Source organism: Pleurodeles waltl, chromosome 1_2 (genome assembly GCF_031143425.1).
Source record: "Pleurodeles waltl isolate 20211129_DDA chromosome 1_2, aPleWal1.hap1.20221129, whole genome shotgun sequence".
NCBI classification, from domain to species: domain Eukaryota; kingdom Metazoa; phylum Chordata; class Amphibia; order Caudata; family Salamandridae; genus Pleurodeles; species Pleurodeles waltl.
The window spans coordinates 1,118,585,444-1,118,608,985 of record NC_090437.1 but is presented as its reverse complement, the minus strand read 5'-3'; the positions used below and the strand labels follow the sequence as shown (position 1 = coordinate 1,118,608,985).

General features: G+C 43.3%; 1 protein-coding gene across 1 annotated transcript in view; it reads left to right on the top strand.

Annotated features, from left to right (window-relative positions):
- The window catches only part of NCAPG (non-SMC condensin I complex subunit G), a 228,311-nt gene extending 207,312 nt beyond the window's left edge, over positions 1-20,999 (top strand). Inside the window, exons 20-22 of the mRNA XM_069202226.1 lie at positions 10,866-10,961; positions 11,751-11,829; positions 20,708-20,999. Of these exons, the coding sequence (XP_069058327.1) occupies positions 10,866-10,961; positions 11,751-11,829; positions 20,708-20,840 (308 nt within the window). The 3' untranslated portion in view covers positions 20,841-20,999. The remainder of the gene's footprint in view (positions 1-10,865; positions 10,962-11,750; positions 11,830-20,707) is intronic.
- Positions 21,000-23,542: the final 2,543 nt, after the last annotated feature.

Below are 23,542 nucleotides of genomic sequence, written 5' to 3'. Positions count from 1 at the left end.
AGTATGCATGGGTGCTTGAAGCACTGCATTCTTGTGTGATCTATATACATGTTTGCATATGTCTCTCTGTGTGGGCATGTTACAAAAGCCACGCCGCTTCGCTTTGTCAATGCTTGCTTATTTTGCCAAATCATCTTTTCTAACTTTGCACTCATGTTTTGTTTTTGCTCGTGGGCTCGGCTCTCAAACGATGACGTTTATCTTGTTCTAAATATTGCAATGGATCATTGTTTGTTTCTTATGTGTAATTTTCAAAATTATACTTGGACACATGATAGTGCAGTACACCCCAATCCACCGGACTACACTTCTCTCCACTTCACCCCACACCAGTCCATCTCACACCAATCCAATCCACCCCAATTTGCCACAATCCAATCTAATCAACCACACGACAATCCAAAAAAACGTTCTATTATGTAGAACTGTATAAAGCGCTGGTCATCAGCTTTCGGTGACTTTTGGGTGCAGTGTGCTTTCCTAAACACCTAATCCAAGCTGCAGTCACACAGAATTAAGTGTAATTCTCCAAGCCTATTCAGTTAAAAGGTTTCATAGATGAGGTAGTTTTACAATTGGGTTCAATATCAACACCTATGTATTCAGGTTGAGCCAGTGCTTTATATGGGCCGGAACTGAGTGTTTATTTATTTATTTTTTTTCTTGAGAGGGAGTGTACCTGCACTTCTATTTTTCCATTTCAAGCACTGATTTCAGATAAGCATATTATACTACTACAAACTACAATTGTCTGCAAGAAACGACTGTGAGGAATTCACGCCCGTGACCCCTGGCCTCTGGCCTCTTCTTAATTTGCTTGTGTAATATAAAGGTGGCATCGGGGAAGATACGGATTATCTGTAAATGCGCAACATTGTAATCTCAGTTTCTAGGATCCATGTTTCTGAATTAAATTAGATTAGAAGCAGTAGTTATTTGTTTATCACTGAATTTGTAGGTACCTGTACGAGCCTATGATTGAGGGTGTTTTTCAAAATATCTTCTTTCTTCCTTATTGGCTTACATTTGAAATGTACAATTGTAGACAAATATCCTACTATTGTATGCTCCTAAATGTCTTCTGATAATAATTAGTACCTCACTTGCGCAGATAGGCCTAGTGCCCATGACCAGAAATGACCCAAAACACAACATGGACACAGCATAATTTTCTACTCAAAACTGACCCATATTTTGCAAAGTGGGTAGCTGTGGATTTTGGACCCTAACTCAGGGGAACCTAGGGAAACATAATAAACCTGTAAATTTTCTAAAAGTAGACAAGCATGGCAGTCCAGAGGGGTGGGCCTTATGTGGATCCCTTGAAGTTTTTTTTTTTTTTTTTTTTTTTTTTTTACGCACAGTGCCTTACACACCTTAACTTCCAGATCCACAGGAATTCACGAAAATCCTACTACCCAGTGTTAGCCCACTTGTGCCAATAAAATTGCTGCCCCCACTTGTGTGGCTGGGCATAATACCTGTGGCCGGAACGGAATTAACCTAGGTCAATGGGAGCCCTTGCATGGGGACTTCTATTGACCTCTATTTGATCTGTTCCTGTCGTGGACAGACAGCCCAAATCCACAAGTGGTGCAGCGTTTTTATTGGCATTTGTGGGGAAATTCTGGGCGTTTGCTGATTCCTGTGAATTCCTGACGTTTCCATCACAGAAATGTAAGGAAAATGGTGATTCAGGTAAAGTTTGTAGAGCATTGTGGGTAAGAAAACATTGTGAAATTTGCACAAGGCACACCACCCTGGCATCGCCTGCTTGTCTACTTTTCAAAAGTGGTTGGTAGGTTTCCATGGGAGGCATCTGAGCATGACCCCAAATCCCCACAGCTTCCTCTATTGCTGCTCTTCACGTAGCACTTTAGGGCCTTTTGTGTCGAGGTCTCTTGGCCCACCCACACAAGTGAGGTTCCATTTTTATTGAGAGACTTGGAGGAATGCTGCATGGAGGAAATGTGTGGCTCCCCGCAGATTTCAGAAGTTTTCTTTCCTTATAGAAATTTGAGGGAAATGTTTTTTTTTTTGTTTTTTTTGTTTTAGTCAACTTTTGAGGTTTGTAGGGCATTGTGGCTAAGAAAATGGTGTGGAATGCATGCAACCCACACCACCCTGGACTCCCCGGGATGTCTAGTTTTCTGAACTGTCTCAGTCTGGTAAGTTTTTTCCAGGACATAGTCTACCCAAAAAGTGTAGCTGTTCATTATTTCAAGTGGGGTGACACTGGGAGTTATCCACACTCTTCTGGCCCGTATGTAAAAACAACACCCAAAAGAATCAAATGTCCTCTCGCTTGGCATTGGGATAGGATGCTTTAGTCAGCAGGGGAGCAGAGATTGTTCAGGTTTTAGGGGGGAAGGTAGCGCCTGATGTTAGGCTAGAAAAGACCCACCCCATTGTTTTTATTAAAAATATACATTTCTTACCATACAGTGGGCAATTATCCCACCTGCCCACCGGGGGCAGACAGACTGATGTCCCATTTACACGGGGGTGCCCTGACTTCAAGTGGGGGTGAGGAGGCAGTAAACTGTTTCCTTATGTGGGGTGGGGACTTGGCCATGCCGGGCAGTCCCCAATCCTATAGTCCTGTAAAATAATACAAAAGAATGGTGTGTAGTGCTCTTCCCAAGCAGCCAGATGTTAAAATAAAGGAATGCACCAGAGGGGCCTTTATTTACCTCCCTAGTGTTGGCCAGTGGCCGACACCCACACTTAAAATGTTGTTTTTCCAAATGAGCCAATAAAGTAGGCCTACAGAAGGCAAGGAAGGTGACCCAAATATGGAACATAATGTAGGAATGACGAGTATTTCAATAATGTTGTTGAGCTATCAACAGGCCAATCTAGCACCTAGGCCCTTCGTATTTACATATTTAATGACAGTTAATGAATGAGGCTAGATTTAACACGCACTGGCAAAACCAATAGATTTGGTGTTGCTGCCAACCTTTTGGCTTTGTAAACGTTTGTTTTATTTTGCCATGGTTTCTGCAAAGCACTATTGCTAGTGCACCCTTGTCAATCAAAAAAAAAAAAAATCATTGTCTAAAAGCAAAATAAATGTTGATCTAAAAAAAAGCACACATTACCATAAATAGCTCCTGACGTTTCAGGAATGTACTTAGTATGTGTTTGTGCTCCTCGTGAAATGACAGACTGCCATTATTCACAGGGAAGTTAGCCAATTGCTGAAGTGGGCTGACACATTGCCTGTGCTAAAGGGGGTGGATTAAAAACGTGAACACCATAATGACCACTGAATGAACAGGACTACTGAACCCCCTTCTAAGTATTTGTTTATTCAAATAAGTTTAGTAAAATCAAAGTGTCTTGCCCTATGTCAGACCTAAAATATACTACAGAGGCAATCCAGCATACTCATCCCATTCTAACCACAGACTGGTGTTGCCACAATATATAACACAATTAAATCAATATTTGAAAGCATGCTAAAAAAAAAAACATTTGCACTATTTTCTAAATGTGCTTCCTTGCCTTCAGTGATCAAAAAAATAAATATTATTCCGAGTACAAATTTTCCCCAAACAGTTGTTTTTTGGTACAAGTGTTGATAAACCTATACAATGAACAGGCTGTCCTCTAGCAGATCTTCGAGAGAATTGGGTTTATTTGCCTGAAACATTGGCAGATATCGGACATGTACAGACTACTAATTTCAACATTACCACACATGTCCTTATAGAAATAAATAGAGAACAGGTGATTATGGATAACTAATACCATCATAAGAAAACCACACTTCAATGCACAGTGAACCATGAGAAATTGATTTTGATACAGCTCATCCCTGACCATGCCACTCTGCCCACAGCTCCAGAGACAGCACTAAAACACATTACACAACTGCAGATCTGCAGCCAAACATGCCACAGACATTGTAAAAGCAATTCTATCACAGTATGCTTGACCGAAGCGTAGTTAAATCATTCATTCTTCCCCATATAGGTATCTTATCCTGATTTTCACAATAAAACATCTAGACGGTCTGCAGTAACAAGGAGGTTGGATTGGTTCATTCACCAAACTTCCCTGCATATTAATCCTCTTTCAATGGATAGTCTGTTCTCCTGTGAATATATGGGAGTCGAAATCATCACAGCAGGCAGATCACTAGCTAAATTTAACCTTGTCTGCTACCCATCAGGGGATAACCAGATTGTCCTTGAACAATGAAAGCTATTAAAGTACACTCCATTTTATACTATCACCATCTTTCTAGGGGACTTCAACCTACACTGTAAAGAAGAGAAGGACATAGAGGTCTCCACACTAAAAAAATGAACATCCTCACTTATCAAAACCTTGTGCAAGCATGCTCAGGCCTGCCATGTGTCAAAGAGGCTATGCTGGATCTCATCATATGCAAGGAAGGAGCTCGGAGTATCAAATTTATCAACCCAGTTGAATGTTCAGTCCTCCACTCAATCACATAATACCTCACATCACTCATACAGAAAGCTAAAGGCCAGGGTGTCAAAGCTTAATACTGAATAAAATACCAAAACCTTGAGCAGGGGCGATCTATTCTAGTTGTGATGGAGGAACCTCACGTGCTCAAGTGAATTGCGGAGAATACATGAACTGGTCATTCAACCGGACAATGACAGACATAGTGGAGATTGTAGTCCCACTCTGTCTCAAAAGACCCAAATATAAAATGCCCCACTCATGGTACAGCCGCAATATAAATGAAGAAAAGAGACTCAGATAAGCAGAGAGGTTATGGAGGTAAGAACCCTCTTCAATGCATTTAACACTGCTATAGGAGCAAAGAAAGTAAAAGAAGATCATATTGAACACCAAAGCTTCAGATCCCAGCTAGATAAAGCTGGAAATTGACCAGGCAAACTTTCAAATCGTGAAACAGAGCAGTGCCAAGAATGCAACCATGATCGGAACTTCCTCTGCTGAGAACTGTGAACGAGTCTCAACCTTTTTCAAAGAGATAATAGAAAAAATCAACCTCATGTTTCAGTGACTCAAACCCCTCAGCAATCACAAAGGGCATCCTAAAGTGAATTGTGGAATGTACCCTTTTCCCCCGAATGAAGGCCACAATGTCATTATTAACACAAGACATAATCCCAGACAGCTTAAAAATTTAACAACTGAAGTCTCTCGTGAAAATTCCAGACGCATACTAGACAGATTTAAATAATTTTCATCTGGTGTCAAACATTCACCTCCTAGCAAAATTATTGGGAAAATGTTGTAGGAAGCTGACACTGCATGGTGTACTTCTTTTCAGTGCACCATATAGAGTGTCCAGTGGCTCCCCAATTGGTTTGCAGAGGAAAAAGTAGGGACTGATGCTCTATTTTGTGGAAGTGTGGCCGAGCAGTTACACTTATCAGAGGATAGTGCTAAGCCTTTGTTGTAATCACAGAGGCAATAAATGAGACACTCACTCAAAGAATAAATCCGAGGCCAAATTAGAAAATGTACACTTTTTGTATATGTTTCAGACCCGAAAAACTTAGTTATCGGGGAATTAGGTTTTCAAGCATGAATACTTTGCAGATTAAAAAAATAAACATTTAGTACAATTCTTGGAGTTCCCAAATGTTATCCTACGTTAATACGGTGAACAACAACATACAAGGCCAGTCTCAAAGAGCAAAGGTAAGTATCAGGTAATGATCAGAACCACACCAGCTGGTCACACTGGGTGGCACTGGGGCAGCCGGGTGCAGTAAGGTGTCAGGTGCCCAATGGTTTACTATGGGAGTTGGTCCTGGTGACAAACAGACTACAGGGTCTGGCTTGGAAGACAGTCGGGTGCACCTTTGGCCCTTTTCTTCAAGACCCAGGTGCAATGGCTGCAGGGGTGTCCTTAGGCGTCCGGTTTCCTCATCCGGGAGCACTGATGGTCAGGGAGTCTTGTGTGTTGAAGTTGCAGGTGTCGTCAAGGAGTTTGGAGGGGGGGGCACAGGGTGGACCTGAGCTCTGGGGAGACAAGGGAAGTCATTGGCACCGCCTCCTGATTGGATCGTGGGCATTGGTTGCTACATGTTTCTGGTTTTCTTGCACAACAAGGCTGCGGGAGAAGGGGCGTGCAGGTGACTCGGGTGAGTCCAAGATGACCACCCTGGATTTAGTCTCTGGACAGCTGGGGAACCTTGTTGGCACCGTTGGTTGGCTTCACCTCGGGTGATGGATGTCGGGTGCAGTGGTCACTTCGAGTGTCTGGTCTTGCCTGTTCCAGAGGCTGCAGAGTCCTTTCTTGAGGCTTTGTTGCAGAGCAGGTCCACTGCTCACTGAAGTTTTGAGTCTTTATGGAAGGCAGGCAGTCCTCCAGGGTTTCTTGAAGGCTCAGCTGCAGGAGAAGTCTGCTTTTTGGGCAGAATCCTTTGTGGTCAGCAGGCAGTCTGGTGCGGTCAGAGGCTTCTTCTTTTACTCTTCTGCAGGTGTGACTCTTGTGTCCTTGTCTTCTTAGGTCATCAGGATCTGACTTCTGTGGTTCAGTGGTGCCACCTAAATACTGAATTTAGGGATATTACAGGGAGTCCCTCGTGGTAGGCAATGAGCTGATCTCCTTTAGAGCTGACCACCTTTAGGGTGACTACACCCTTTCTATGAACACTCCTGCTGGAAAGTGGACATAGCCCTAACCCTAGTGGCCTAATTCCTTCCAAACAAGATGGAGGAATTTGAAAAGTGGTGTCCACCTTAGCTCGTCCACCTTAGGGGTGGGACTGGCGTCAAGTGGGAACACCTCCTAATCTGCCACATTTTCCTGTCTGTGCTGTCTCCAAAAGTTGGGTCAGGACAGGGAGGTCGGTCGGTCATCTCCGCCGTCTAAAGAGACCTGGGTTGCATTACAAAGGTGGCTAGGCCTTTGAAGCTTCTGCTCTGGAATGTCTATCCTGCCTGGGTAAGGTGATAATACCTCTTCTCAGTAGAGGCTTATGCCTTTTGGCACGCAAGAGCAGTGGCTGTCAGCTTCGGGGCCAAAAACGCATCTTTGGTGGCTGAACTGGTCAGGACTAGTCAGTCAACACACTAGTAGCTGGTAGGTTTTCAGGGGGCACCTCTAAGTTACCCGCTTGGTGCGTTTATTAATAAATACATCACTGGAATCAGTGAGGGTTTATTATTCTGAGATGTTTGATATCAATCATCCCAGGGTTCAGAGAAGCCAGCAATTAGCTGTGGAACTCGTAATGATCAGTATCCAGCACATGCATTTAAAATGGCTTTCCTGTTCACTTACTATGTCTCAAAATCGACAGATACATAGCAGGGGCATATCTACTCATGCACAAATGCTCTCACGTGCCCTGATGCACACTGCCTTAGTGGTGACTTGCACCTGACACATGCAGTGGTAGGGGACCTGGCATACAGGAGTGTGTGACAGGTCCTGTTTTCAATTTTATCTGCACCAGCATATGCAGTCTGCGACGGCAGCACTGTGTAGTTTTCGTGAGGGCTTCTTAAGAATGGCACAACTGGTGCTGCAGCCCCCGGGGACCTTCCTTAGTACCACAGGCCCTAGATACCAGGGATACCATTTACTAGGGACTTACAGTGGGTGCTAAAGAGTGTGCCAATTGTGGAGAACAACTGTGCAGTTTTGGGGAAAGAGCTCTGGCACTGGGGACCTGGTTAGCAGGGACCCAGTGCACTTCCAGTCAAAATCACATCAGAAACCAGGCAAAACGTGGGGGCTAACAATGCCAGAAAGTGTGCTTTCCTACAAATGTATACTCAACCAACTGTATTTGTACATTGGAGACTTCTACCTGCTCAACAAGTTGAATCAATCAGTTTTTAAGACTAGGGCTCGGCACGGACAGCCATACTACACATCATTGATGACACACTCAAAATCCTGGACCAGAACAACTCCTGCCTACTCATCCTCTCGATCTTTCCTTCGACACAGTCATGCACAGTAGTCTTTGAGGCTTGCTAGATTGCAGAATGGGACTGTCGGAAAATTCACACAAATTGTTCACCTCCTAGCTACAAAATCTGTCACAACAAATCAAATTAGGTAGTACACTCTCTAAGTTGTCCCAGGTTAAACTTGGAGTCCCTTAAGGATATGCAGTCTCCCCCACATTCTTCAGCCTCGATATGGAATCATTAACAGAGATTCTCAACCAATCAGACCTGGAATATCACATGTATGTGGAAGGCACATAGCTCTACTGAAAGGTAGATATTATCCGTCTCAACAATACACTAATGAATGCCCAAACCTGGCTGTCAAGAAACCACCTCAAACTGATCTTCCTAAAAACTTCATTTCTACTTCTCTATCCCATTACCCTTACTTGTACAAGAATGGCTCAGCCACCTGTACACCCTTAAATGAAAACTCGACATCGAATCAAAAGAATCCCTGTGGAAAGCAATTGAAGAAAATCTCAACATGCAAGCCCACATCAGTTTGTCCGCGTGCGTTTCTTTTCTCCAACTTAACCTCCTCAAAAAGGTGAAACCGTTCATATCCACAACCGTCTTCGATTGCAGTGCAATTCCTAATTGAATCCAGACTAGACTTTAGAAGTGCAGCCTTAACAGAACTACCATAAAGAAGGCTTGCACCCCTCCAAGTGATTCTGAATACCACAGTGAGACTGATAACATGAATAATATGCTTCAAGCTCATCACACCCTCTTTCCAGTGTCTCCACTGGCTCCCATGAAAAGCCAGGATCCTTCTTAAGATAGAATGCCTGACATTCAAAGCTAACTATGGCGCACCAGAGTACCTAGCCTGCACTCCCACTATCCCAAGAGGCAGCCGATTACTAAGGAGTCTGACTTTCCTCCTGTTGGAGCAACCTGGATTTCGAAAAAAGAAGACCTACACCCACACTTTGTAAATCGGCCACCAGAATATGGAACTCTGTCCCACCAAAAATATGTATGAACCAGTCAACCATCTTTCAAAAAGGAGGTCAAAAGGATTTTATTCAACTCATGTCTCCCGTGTTTGACTTGTTAAGGGTCAACACTTGAGCTGCCAGGCTCACTGGGTGCCTTCACGACACCCTGTAGCTAGCATCGGCTTTGGTGACAAACTACCAGTAGAGTTCATGGATGAATAGCTTTAGGTGATACAACTTGTCATATTATTGTCTATGTTGTTGATTGACACTTGTTAAATATATTTATTTCTCCGTGTAGTGCTGATACCCTTGTCATGTTTGCACTTCACAAAGCTCTGTAAATAAAATAAATATATGGATTTACCCACACTGGATAGTTTGCAGTTACCACCTAATGGGTCCCAAACTTCACATTTAGTTGAGATTGCATCCAAAACTAATAAGCAAAAGCTTAAGGATGGTTCCATCATGATATAGAAATTAATAAATTGAGAAATCGTAAAGAATTGTGATGGGGTAATGCAGACCAAAACTAAATTATCTGCAGATTTTTTTTTTTGTATTTGAAGTTAATAAAAGAAAACCTAGTATTTAACTGCCATAGACATAAATAAGGAATAATATGGCCCAACACTTCTAATAGAAACCGGTGCTGAGCTCATCAAATCCCAGTAAGGAACATTAACACAAACACGTCCCTGGCGGCATTAAGACAGTACGATCGTATCCGACAGTATCGCATTGACAGAATTTTTAAAAAGTACTCCATTTCAACCATATTCCTTATGCAATGGTTGCATCAATGTGCCGTGAAAAAGCACAAGGACCGCAAGCTGGTGAAGGGCGTAACAAGTGTCGGCGTAGATTTCTAAACTGCACACACAGAATAAAAGAATACAACAAGCGACACTGCTGCAGCAATTTATACATTCTATTTTTTAATGTTTCTTCTCTTTGCCTTCATGTGATGTAAGAATGTCAATTATAAAGTGGCAGTATCTCTAATCCACCTCTGTATTGCAGTAATCTGTAGGGGGGGTCATACCCACTCTAGGGGTGTATGTCCACACCACACTTTATCCTCTTTCGAAATTTGGCAGTATGATAGAGTAACTGAGTCCGAAGGCCCTAATTACAAAAAGGTGGTGCGCTGCACCCGTCTGCAAGGGAATCTGTCTCCCCTCTTTAAAGTTGCAGGCAGGTTGCCGCCTTCACAGTGAAACACAGAGCAGCTTTGAAGCAGCCACTTGGTATTTCACTTGAATGCGCTGCCCCCGGGGCAGCATGAGTTTGCGGCTGCCCTGAGGGGAGCCCATTAAACATAATAGGGTACACTTTCCCTATTTGCTCATGGAACACCTATTTGAAGGTGTGCTGTGGCGCAAACAGGAAAAGTACACCCTATATGTAGGGTGACCAGAAGTCCCGGATTTCCCTGGACAGTCCCGGTTTTCAGAGGACTGTCCCAGTATCCCAACGCTTTTGTTTATTTTACATAAATGTTCCGGTTTATGGGGCAAAGGTCAGGTTACCCTTCCAACGCTTTTGTTAATTTGAAATACATATCCCGTTTTTGGGGACAAAGGTCAGGTCAAACCTGTCCCGGTTTTTTTAATTTCAAAATCTGGTCACCCTACCTATATGTAATATGTCCCCTGATCTGATTATGAATCAAAGATTTTACAAAAAATAATCAGAAATAAAACCACTATGAAGGAGGCTTTTTAAGGTTATTCTTTTCTCAGTAGTACATTTGTTGTCTTGAACTTTATCTTGTCAATGCTGATTTGTTAGTAAACACTGAAGAGAAGTCGCTTTTTTAACTTTTTAATTGGCTCCCCATCCTACACCCCTTCATTCTGCAGAAGAGTAATTTGCTAAATTGATAAAACTGTCTTCCTTATTAATGTGGCTACAATTTTACCTTGTAATTTTCATGGTGTACTAAGGATACCTTTCTCTAAATTGTTTCCTTTTATCTACTAGACAAAAATATCGAAGCTGAGCCTTCAATTGATGTTTCTCAAGAGCAAAACACTGAAACCGGAAAGACCAAATCTGCAAAAACCAAGTCGAGTGCGGGTATGCTCTCATTTTGTGGCTTCTTGTAGCAATGCTTTAGGCACTCCGTGTCTACACCGTTACTTGAAATTATGCACAAAAAGTAACTTTAGCTAATTCAGTACCTGAATGCCGATGCACTTGTCTTGCTGCCAAGACTTATGAATTGTAGTTTATTCAACAGTTTAGGACCTTCGTAATTCTTTATATAAACGTCACTCGGTAGGAAATGTCAAAATGGCAGATTTGTCAGTGGTGGCCATTCTCTGCTTTAATGTTTAAATAGACATCTTTGTGTAGTAAATTGCAGATTCTGCGTGACCCTTAAATTCACGTCAGTTCTAGGGGTGGGCGTTACCCTTGTAAGTCCATGTACCATAATCACACCGAATCACCTTAGAACCCTGCAAGAGTACACTCGAACTACGCAAGAAGAGTAATTCTGTGTTTAGCGCAGTTTCTTGTAGCAAAAATGGTCCCTCCTATTTAAGATGGACACAAGGATGCATTTGTGCTATGAAATAGCACTAAATGCAACAGAACATGAATAGCAAGTTATTCCTAATAATGCTAGCAGGAGTAATCATGTATTATCAGTAATTCTGCGCCAAAGAGAGGCTTACTGAAATTACTCCAGCGTAACCGGAATTCTACCTAGGCCTAATCAGTTCCTCCTATCATCCATATAACTTAGCTAGGGCTAGCCATACCTGGATAAAGGAACTGAGCATATATTTCAGAGCATGATTTTTGATGTTTTAATTACCTTTGAATGTATTTGTTACAGCCCTTCTTATGGTTTTGTTTCAGGGCAAAAGAAAACGCCTGCTGCTCTTAGATCTGCAAGTAAGAGAAAAACATACAAGCCAGTCGACTCTGATTCTGAAAGGTATGTCTTATATTGTACTGCTGCGAGATGGCGGTGGGGATATTTGGGGGCACGGGCGAGGTCAGAGGTTGGGGTGAGTCTTCAAAAGTGAAAAAGTAATGTCTAAACGAGCTATTTGTGTCCCATTGATGTTCAGTCTGTTCTGCTGCGTGCCACAGTCTTTATTCTGGAACGTTGTCACTTTCTTACTGACTTGAAGGAGAAAATTAATACTTCCCCTGAAGGCTTTGGGCCCTACTGGGAGTGCACACAACACATGGCGCTGAATGGACTATACCTTGGTGCTTATGGTATTGGGGCTGAATCGCAGCACAAAGGCTTGTAGTTAAAGTTAACACTTCTTGTATGCGGTTAACACTTCTTGTATGCGGCTGTACTTCTCCGTTGTGCTGCTCCTCATGTGGCTTGAAGAGCCAGAGAGTGGAAAAGAACAAAAGGTTCTACTTTAAGTCCGTGAAGGATCTCTTTTGATAAGCTAATACTCATTAGATTGGAAGTGGCACCGTATGCTGCGAGTTTTCCTAACCCCTTCACTACCCAATCTGAATAAGCAGTCTTTTAGCAGAAATGGGGCATTTTGTCCACGAATGGCCCATTGCTTTCAATTGCTTTTTTTTTTTTTTTTTTTTTTTTTTTTTTTTTAAGTCGATGCTGTTGGTGCTTTGCTTGGTGCCTTATGATGCTACTCTTCTATAATAAGAGGCACAGATCTGATCTTTGTGCACCCAGCTCTATAGGTGTCCCCCATTGCTTAAACATACCTTATAATTTCCTTACTTTCCATCTGTTGGCATTTCAGTCTTCTACTGTAGACAATTGTAAGTCTTACTTGCTTGGTTTTGGTGCACTATTCTTTTCTGTATTCACATGGTGTTCGTTGTTCCGCCTCTATTGGTTGTGTCTGGAATGGTCTTAGTCCTGTTTTTTTCTGGTGGCTGTCAACGACTATTGGTGCTATGTGTCCCCTCATATTACGCCACATGAATGCCTGGAAGTCCTTTAGCGTGTGCAGCATTTTTAGATCCTTTTTCTACCATTGTGTCTGGAAGCACAGCCAAAAGTTCCAAGAACAAAATAAGGAAAACTTTTCCCTAGAAAAACACCCAAAAATCAACACAACGGGAAAAGACATCACAGCCACAGACTTCGAGGGGGAAAAAGGAAATCTACCAAAGAACACCGAAGTTGGATGTTTTCTTTCCAAAAAAGCATCAACCACAGATCGGAGAATGCAACAACTGGTGTGGAGCAAACCTACTTTAGGTTATGTCGGAAGTGGCAAAGCAAGTTCCTCCAGAAGGACAGCTACAAAGTCTGCAACCTCTGTTTGCTGAAGCAACACGACTGACAGATGTGTGACCTGTATGCTGAGGCACAAAGGTGGGTACACTACACCGTGGCACAAGCACAGAAACATACCTTGCTTGAAGACATCATGCAGTGAAGAAAACGCAGAAGAAACAGAGCTAGGACTAGGGAAAGACTCAGACGCTGAGCAAGCCAGCGAGGTGAAGAGAGAAAATACCCAGGGGGTAGTTGTGGAATGTCTCTGGCTTCAAGAAGGGTCAGGTAACACACCCGGGGGTACAGCGTCACTGAGCCAGGACCCTCATACTCAAATTCCTTTACGTTACCCTGATGCCAAGACCGCCAGAGATCAAGGTCAAGCTGAAACTCGAGGAACCCGACAGGCTGAAGTAAAAATAAAAAATAAAAACTGCTGGCGGTAAACTATCAGAACCCATCTGGACTCGGAAAGAAGATTGAAAGTGCAGGAGGGAACTGGAGGCTTCGATGTAGAAGGCAGGCTTGGATGTCAGTCAGAAAGCCATAGACAATAAAAACGATGTGTCAAGGCCGAAATTGAGGATTTCAGTAAAATAATGCCTATTGAATTGTTCTTAAACCTGTGGAACGGCGCAAGCAGAATTCAAGCCCCAGTTAACACCAGAACTTCAAGAAGAAAAGGAGGAAGAGATATTCAGATATGAGGAAGAGCTGGAGAGAAGTGGAGAGCTATCACCTCCGGCTAATGGATCTTAAACACAATTCAACATGACTGTTGTATAGAACTGTTATAAAACAGCCAGCGACCAGACCCGAGGCAAAGACCTACAAGAAATTGGAAATCACCGGACTTCAACAAGAGGTCAAAGACTTCTGCAGAAAAAGACTATTGAAAAGGTGCTAACAGCAGAGAAGAATCAGAGGGTTTATTCAGTTTGCTCCCTGGTACTAAAACTGGACATACAATGCAGACCCATCCTAAACCTGGCCTACAGGGGCCGAACAAATTCATAAAGACAAACCTATTCAAGATAACATCAGACAAATGAGTGTTTCACATTGTCCAATTGAGTTACGCCGTACCTTTCTAGCAGACCTGCCACCTTTGCAAATGTTCCCCTATCAACTGATGTAGAACCACCTTCCACTCTTGCGACAGGAAACACTGGCTCTTCTGGCCAAGGAGCCTTAGAGAGGGAACCAGCGTCAGAGGAAGGCTCTGGTTGCTCTTCATGCTACTTTCTAGTACTAAATAAGGTATGTTATTCAGATTTGTAGAGCTCGCTATCACTCAGGAGGGTATCCTGGTGCTAAGCAGGTGTGAGTCTAGCCAAACCTAGTCTCCACTGGGACTACTCAAAAAGCCAGATCCTAAGCTTCTTGCAGAATTCTAGAAGTGAGGAGGAGGCTCTTATGTGTAGCAGCAGGTCACCCCATGTTGTAGGAGCAATGTGGAAGGCTCGACAGTGGTTGGAATTAATGCAACATTCATCCATCACTTTTTTGTATACTTTAGTGTGACGTCCTAAGTGGGGCGGACATGGCCAGACATGGGTTCTGTGCACAGTGTGCCACTGGAACCAAGCTATACTTGATTGATGAGCCCTAATAAGGGTAAAATAGGTCCCAGAGTGCTTGTGTTCTGATTCAAGGAGACCTGGCAATTTGGGTCTTCCTATGGGAACATGGTCAAGACTCCTTTGCATATGGCTGGGTCTACATTTAAGTGGTATGCTGAGCACAACAGTTGACTTGGATGCGCACGCCAAAATTACCAGTATTTAAGATTAATTCAAGCATTCCAGTCATCACTTTTTTGTATACTTCAGTCAGGCATTCTGCGGGTAGAACCCTCTGCCCTGTTCCAGTTTGAAATAAAGCTGGGTATTGTCTGAATATATGTGAGCCAACATTATGATCATGCAGTAGGTGTCCTATTGAAGGCGTGTAGAAATCGAACATACTTTGAGAGTGAAGACCCTGTGCCCCTCTTTAGCGCATGTTATGAACCAGTCAGAGGTCTTTATGATGGACTGTATCAAATGCAACTGAAAGGTATAGGAATATCCGTGTGTACGCTTCTCCTTTATCACTTCCTGTGAGCGCCTCTTCTGTGCTGTGTATGATGGTGAGTTCCTTATGTGGGGGAGAAATAGACTGTAAGTTACTCAGTAAATATTTGGTTTTAGATGGGTGAAAAGTAGTGACGTGACAACTGATGTTGGTGCCATGGAATTACATGGACGCCCAGAGATTGATCTGTGGTTGGGCATATCTAGGTCTGTATTTGTTCCCCCCCCCCCTTTCTTTCAGGAGCCGAGTGATGTAGATGCGGTTTCATTTAAACTTCCTTATTCTTTTCAAATTAGGTTCAGTTTCTAAAGTGTATATCTGAAAAATAAAGCTTATTTAAAAAGGCTGAAAATATTGAATTCAGTTTATAGTTTTGAGATTTCTTAAGAAGTTTGGTTTTCCTCCATTTTTTCGTTTTTTTAAACAATACTTTATAAACAAGCATTGGCAAAGACACTAGCTTGATTCTCTATGAAGGGAAGACCTATTGACTTTGGCAATTCTTGTTTGAGTTTGTAAAGCGCGTAGCTTCCCTAGGGCGTCCCAGCGCTGAAGTACGTGAAGGCTCCAAGGAAAAAAAAAGGAGAATTAGGTCAAGGAATTGACAGCAAAAAGAATAGTTTTTAATTTCTTCCTAAATAAGCGCTCTGAAGACTCGTGTCGAAGCTCTAGAGGAAGGGAGTTCCATAGCCGAGCAGCTTTCACAGTGAAGGAGTTACCTCCCCAAGGTCTCTTGAATCGTGCTATAAGAACTTGCCGGGAGGTAGATGAACGCAAAAGTCTGACAGGAGTATAGATGGAGAAAGAATGTCTGAGAAAAAAGGGGCCCCTGTAATGTAGGGCTTTATGGACCAGGCATAAGGATTTAAATTGAATATGTTGTTTTATAGGCAGCCAGTGAAGTGTTGCGAGCGCTGGTTTAGCGGACAGATGCCTAGATAGATTGGTAAGCAGTCTAGCTGCGGCATTCTGCACAACTTGAAGTTTCCTTATCACGTAGTCTGGCGAACTAAGGAGCAAAGAATTGCCATAGACAAGGCGGGAAAGAATCCGTGCCTGAACGAGGATTCTTTTAGCCCTGGGTGGAAGAAGATTCAAGATCTTCCTAAGAGATTTCAAAAGGCTGAAGCACATAGATGAGAACTTTTTAGACTGGATTTCCATAGTGAGACGGGGCTCAACCCAAAAACCAAGGCTCTTGATGTGAGTCTTAGGAGGAGGGAGGCTACTGAAAGCCTCTGAATAGGAAGTTAGAGGAGAAGCAGGAGGGCCATTACCTACAATCATAACTTCGGATTTTCCATCATTAAATTTCAGTTTGGATAAGTTCATCCAGTTAGCAATGTCTGCCAGACAGCCAGAAAAACTGGTGGAGGAGGACTGCCCAGTGCTAGAGAGAGATACTACTAGCTGAGTATCGTCAGGATAGGTAACCACAGAAAGATTACTAAAGAGGATAAATAGACGTTAAATAAAGTCGGACTCAAAGAAGAACCCTGAGGGACTCCACAGGTTAGAGGATAGATATCAGAGAAAAAAGAGCGGTCTAAGACTTGAAAAGAAGAGAACCACGACAGAGCAGTGCCTCCTATCCCCATCTTAGAGAGTCTGTAGGAGAGGAGATTGTGGTCAACATTATCAAATGCTGCACTAAGATCAAGTAATATAATAGCTGCATGGCCACCTTGATCCAGACGTTGCCTGGCAGATTCAGTGACTGCTAAGAGAGCAGACTAAGTACTATGCTGGGCTCTGAAACCCATCTGAGAGGATTCCAAGAGTTTCTGGTTCTCCAGATAACTTGTCAGTTGAAGATTGACATGTTTTTCCAGGACTTTTGCTAAAATGGGAAGGAGAGCAATTGGCCTGTAGTTATCTAGCAAAACGGGATCCAATTTGGGTTTTTTAAGAAGTGGTTAATTAATGGCATGTTTAAAAGACGGAGGCAGAATGCCTGAGGATAAGGAGTGGTTTAACATTTTTGTCAGTGGGGGAACGATAATATCTGAGGCCAATAACAAGATGGAAGAAGGGGTCAGATCAAGAGGGGAACCAGAACTGATGCTGCGAAGGTTAACTACCAAAATATCTGTAAGGGGTTGAAAATCACTTAATGTAGTACATGGGACCGACGCATCAGTTAACTGGAGGTCCATGGATTCTAAAAAAGAGTCAGAGGAGAATGAAGAATATATTTTGATAATTTTATCCCGAAAATGGGTAGCAAATGAGTTACTCTGTTTAATAGATGGCTCTATAAGGGAATCGGTTTGAGGAGCCAACGTCGATTCCTTGAAAATCTGAAAAATTGCTTTGTGGGAATTAGAGGATTCTTCTATTTTCGTACTACAGTATGTCGCCTGGGCTGCTTTAATATTCTGATGATAATATATAATAGATTGCCTATAGGCTTCTTTAGAAGAAAGACTAGTATTCTTTCTCCGTATACTTTCACGTTTTTTACAGTTTTATTTTTTGTTGCAGCAGAAAAGGTGAAAACCATGGGTTAGATTTATGAGTGGACTTCTTTAGTCTAGTTTTAATGGGTAAAACAGAGTCTAAAGAAGTAGAGATCCAGTTGTTAAATGACTCTGCAGTAATCAGCAATGAATGAGGAGAAGTACAGAGCACTTTATGCCACTCTGTGGGGACTAACTTGGACGAGATCCGTCCCACTGTTTTAGTCTTAGTATGAGCATCCAAAGTGTGGTTGTATGAAATTGAAAAGGACATGAGATAATGATCTGTCCAGGTCAGGGGCAGAGGAGTATAAGTCCTAAAATCCGGGGCGTTACTAAAAATAAGATTAATAGTGTGACCTTTAAGGTGAGTGGAAACAGTAGAATATTGTACCAAATTCAAGGCTGTTAGGGAGGCTAGTAAGGATTTGGCGGCAGGACAGTCTGCATTCTCGGAGTGAATGTTGAAATCTCCGAGAATGGTCAAATTGGGAAATTTGCAAATGAGACTGGCTGTGGCATCAGGTAAGGATTCTAAGAAATTGACACAGGAACCTGGGGGACGATAAAGAAAAATACCCGAGAAAGTGAAAGTAGGCGATAAATATAAGGTAAAAGTCATGCTCTCCCAACCTGCGATATCCAATGATGAAGCAACACATTTAATTGCCATCTTATAAATGATAGCAATAGCCCCCCCCCCCCCCTTGTGAGGGGTCTATCCACATGAGTTATAGAGTAAGTAGATGGTAGAGTTCAACAGATATCAACAGATGAATAATCTGTCAGCCATGTTTCGGTAAGGAAAAGTGCGTCAGGTTGGAGATCTGCTAACTGTGTGAATATGTAAAGTGTGTGCTGGTAGAGAGCGACAGTTAAGCAGGAACATTCTGCCCAATTGCTGAGAGGAGTTCATGGGAAGAGGGGAATTAATGGGCTTCCCAGGGCAAATAGGGCATACTGAGAGATTACAAGCGCCCAGAGTGTTAGAGGGACACTCACCAGTCATAGAAGATTTTGGTGCAGGTGTTGATAAAGGGGGGTGAGTGGGCGTCTCAATTTCCAAAGGAGAAGCATTTCTGGGCTCTAGGCTTATCTGGGCGCGGACGGGCGCAGACAGGCTTGCCTGTGGCGCGCCCGCTGCACGGCCGGCGAACAGCAGGCTTTAAATCCCCCATCAGGGGAAGCCTGACACCCAGTGCACTAGCGGCTAGACCGCTAACCAAAATGGCAGCTGAAAGTGGCCTTCTGAGACCAAAAGTGGGAAGTAAAAATGGAGACTGCCGGACCACTGAACACGGAAACCGGCAGCTCCTAAGCAAAGAAAAACTGCCCCAAAATTGTTATAGCCCCAAAAAAGGTGTTCCCAAAAGCACCAAAACCATTAAATAGTTCAAAGCAGCTAAAAGATAAAAACAACAATTTATTTAAAAAGAGACTCGGAGGAACCAGGTACCTTTTTAAAGTGCAAAGTCGAGACCATGGAAAATGAAGTGAAGTTATGCTTGCATCTTATGTTCAGCTGTTTAAAACGTGTCTATTCTTTTTAACAATCTGATACACGTACCTCATCCATTAAGAGTTTGGCTTTATAGGACATGTGCTAAAGAGCAGATAGTCATACTCTCCCCTCGCAAGGGATGTCACAAGAGAGGTTTACGGAACTTTAGAACACCTACGGAAATCCCCATTTCATGTACCCCTGCTTAAGCTTCCCTTCAGATATGAGAAAGGTACAGTCGGGAAGATTTTATGCGAATAGGGCAACACTGTCTATTAAACGGACCTTAGACTTTGAGAGATGCAGTTTTTTTTATATTGTCCCGATTACTACTATACTTTTGGTTGCAATATATATGGTCAGTGTCCGAGATGGGAATGGTACCTCAGACACCCACTATTTAGTAGAAATCGCAGCCTCCACGCGGAGAAGCCCGCACTTCCCCTGGTGAGGAAGTGCCCTTCAGAGCCGGAGGGCTCCTTGGAGTCTCACGGCTGGTAGAGGAAAGGCTTTTCTCTGCTTGCTTCTGCCATCTCATTTGAGGAACCCATTGATGTTTTTCTCAGAAAAAAACAAATACAAAAATATCCCCTTATTGATGATGCCTTCATATCGGATGAGATAAGTTGTTTTGGGGGTTTTGTTGTGGAAGCGGGGAAATGCAGGTATTTGACCCTTTGCTGAATTCGTACGGTCGACTGATTGTGCCGGACGTCGTCATCTGTGCCACCAGCTACAGACAGCTACCCAGGTTGGGCATTTATACAAAAGAGTTGCGAGGTGTTGTAAACACAAAACACTGCATTGCGAAGAGTCGAGTAAAACAGTATTTAACAGCTTGATGGGCAGAGGCCTCTTGCAACTCACTCAGTAGATAGAAAGCCAGACTCGCAAGCAATAAAAATAAAATAAAAACTCTGGCCAATCCCTTTCATTAATGCACCAACTTACCTATAGATCCAACCACTCATACAGCCAACTTTGTATACAGGCACTCAGTCTTCCATCATGCATTTACAAAACCATGAGCTCTTCCATTGACTCATCCTTGGATTCACCTATTATCACAGCCACACGCAAACTCGCCAATCCTTAAACAAGCTCTTATCAGTTTTGTTTTTAAAGTAACCATATTGACTTTATCAATTGTTTACCTTGCATTTGCTTACTTGGTGCTTGTAGGTTCGTTTTATCATTCTGTGAATTCTGCGTGAAGCACACATTTGTTTAAGCAGTGCAATGTAACTAAAATTCGATCGAAACACGCATGGTACCGAAGTCTGAAGAGACACAGGTTAAACCTCATGAGTCTGATCACGTGAGCACTTCGTGCTGTGCATAAAACCACAGCTAATGGATTACGATTGGCGGAGAGAAGGGTTCAGCAGTTAAGAATTGCTGAATTCCATGTTTAGGAATGTAAGTCTCATTTGCACATTAAGTAGTAATATTAAATCCAATAATTAACATTCTTAGTTTGTATCAATGTAGGTGCTTCATATTTTTGCGTTTGTTTTCAGTTTAATTGTATAACTAAGGATGGTTCCTTTCTTCATAGTGATGATCAAGAAGATGTGAAATCTGCTCCGGTTGTGAATGCCAGACCTTCAAGAAGAGCAAAAACAGCAGCACTTGCTAAAACGAAAATGAATTTGAACCCTCTTTTGAATAAAGAAGTAGATAATGAATGAAACCAAAGTGGTGGTACAATTGTACTTCTGTGAACAACGAACCTTTGAATCTACTTGTCTAGTGTCTTATTTTTCGTATGGAGTTTACAGATGCTAAATAAATGTACATTGTTTCTATGTTTTGTATTTGTATAATAAAAGCAAATAGAACCTTTTAAATTACAGTTGTTGTCTTTATACTATAGATAAATCATATGACGTTTGATTAGTGACATCTTTGTTTTTTTCGGTTAGCCTAGTAATCTATACAACTTTATTATGTGTAAATTCCTAACAACTTTTCAAAAATACTTTGGGACTATTGGTGTTTCAACAGCTTGCAAGTCCGTAAAATTGAAAGCTTTTTGTGAATGACCTTGAGTTTTAGGAGAAGGAGTTCAAAATAAATGCATGTGACATTTTATGCCTCTTCCCTAGTGCATGAAAACTCAGCAATAGATCAACCATTTCCCTTTTAAGTCCAATTTATGTTATCAAACACATGGAATTAGGCTCCTGTACTACCAACAGTTAGGGTGGAGAATCTGAAAGCTTTTTCCCTATTTGTCCAAAGATGGACACGTCCCTGTGTGGTAATACCTTCCCCTCTTGCAATGACTATGGAAAGGCATGCATAAATACTCATATTTGACAGAGACTTCTAGTTGCAGATTGCTTACATTTGAATTTCTTCCAGGCATCAGACTGGACTCAGAATTTTGTGAGCGGTACCCCTTTGTGCTGTCAGGTGGCATCAATTGGCTCTGTGTCCACCGTCTGCGCTGTCCGAGCCAGATATGACATGCAGTTCCTATATAGGTGCCACCACGGCACGCTTTTCTTTCCTGGCCTGCAAGTGCTGATCAGAAGAGAGCTACCCCTCATTTTTTTGACTGACTTTTTTCAACTTTATTTTTTTGAGTTTTCTACTCATGGTGCATCGAGGTGTTCTCAAGGAAGACCATTTTCAAACCCTATGGATCTTGTCAGTGGGTGATGTCCCTGACAGATCTGCACCTCGTGTTTGGAGCGCAACCACGACCCAAAGTTGTGCTAAGTGTATCAAGTCATGCGCTCGACTCTGCACAAGTCAAGATGTAGGAAAGTACCCCCCCCCCCAAGTTTGCCTTCGTGTTTAAACTGTTTTCACTGGGCTCCTGCTAACCAGCACCCCAGTGATTGTGCTCTCTCCCTCTAGATTTGGTTGCTTAGGACTTTGCACACCCCACAATTGGCATACTGGTGCCCCCATATAAGTCCCTAGTATATGGTACTTAGGTACCCAGGGCAGGGGTTTCCCATGGGCTTCAGCATGTATTGTGCCACCCATGGAAGCCCATGCAAAATGTGTCTGCAGGCCTGCCATTGCAGCCCACATGAAAAGGTGCATGCACCCTTTCACTACAGGTCACTGTAAGTCACCCCTATGGTAGGACCTCCTAGCCCAGAGGGCAGGGTGCAGGTATATATGTGAGAGTGCACCCCTGCATGAGCAGAGGTGCCCTTACGAACTCCAGCTCCATTACACTGGACTTCGTAAGTGCGGGGAAGCCATTTTACCCGTTTACTGGACATAGGTCATGACCTGTGTCCAGCTCCATAATGGTAACTCCAAACCTGGACATGTTTGGTATCAAACATGTCGGAACCATACCCCAATACTGTTGCCAGTATTGGTTGTATGATTCCATGCCCACTGGGGGCACTCTAGAGGACCCCCAGCATTGCTCCTACCAGTTTTCTGTGGTTTTCCTGGCAGCCCGTGCTGCTACCACCTCACAGGCAGGTTTCTGACCTCCTGCTGCCTAACCAAGCTCAGGCAGAGGAAGGCAGAATAAAGAATTTCCTGTGGGAGAGAGAGGCAACACCCTCTCCCTTGGAACTAGCCTCCCCAAGCCACCGGTATGGGTTGAAGGTCACTTTGGTGCCCTCCATGCATAAACCGGTTTGCACCAGTCCAGGGACCCCAGATCCCTGCTCTTGTGCAAAACTGGACAAAGGGAAGGGGAGTGATCACTCCCCTGTCCATCATCACCCTATGGGTGGTGCCCAGAGATCCTCCAATTGACCACTTGATTCTACCATCTTGAATCCAAGGTGGACAGAGGCCCCTAGGAGCATCTGAGTGGCCAGGCACGGTACATGATGTCACAGCCACTTCCTGGGCTATTTAGGGTCTCCCTCTTGGGTGGGTCCTCAGATTCGATGTACAAGATTCCAGCAGGACTTCTCTGCATTGTTTACTTCATCTTCTGGCCATTGGGACTGCAACTGGACCCTCCAGGAACCGACAATCTGCAACTCCAGCGACATCCCCGCTCTGCAACATTGTTTCTCTGGCTCCTTCCAGCAACTGCAACATTTCCCCGGCTGTGCTTCAACTTATGGCGGCGAGTCTTCAGCCTGCACAAGAAGTGAGAAGGAATCTCTCTTGGAGTGAAGGAGTCACTCCCCTGCATCTGCAGGCACCAACTGCAATGATGACAGGCTGCGTAGATCTCTCTGGAGCTGCTTGGATCCGCATCACAGGTTGTCGCCTGGAGTGGTCCTCTGTCCAACTTGGGAGACAATAACCCCTTGCCTCTATTTGCAGGACTGTACCCGTGTGCACTGAGACTCTTGCGGCTACCAAGGCTTGTTTGTTCCTCCTTCAAGAGATCTTCAGGCTCCGTGTAGCCCATGTCCCAGCACTCCTTTCTGCAAAGCAGTCTCCTGACTGCTGC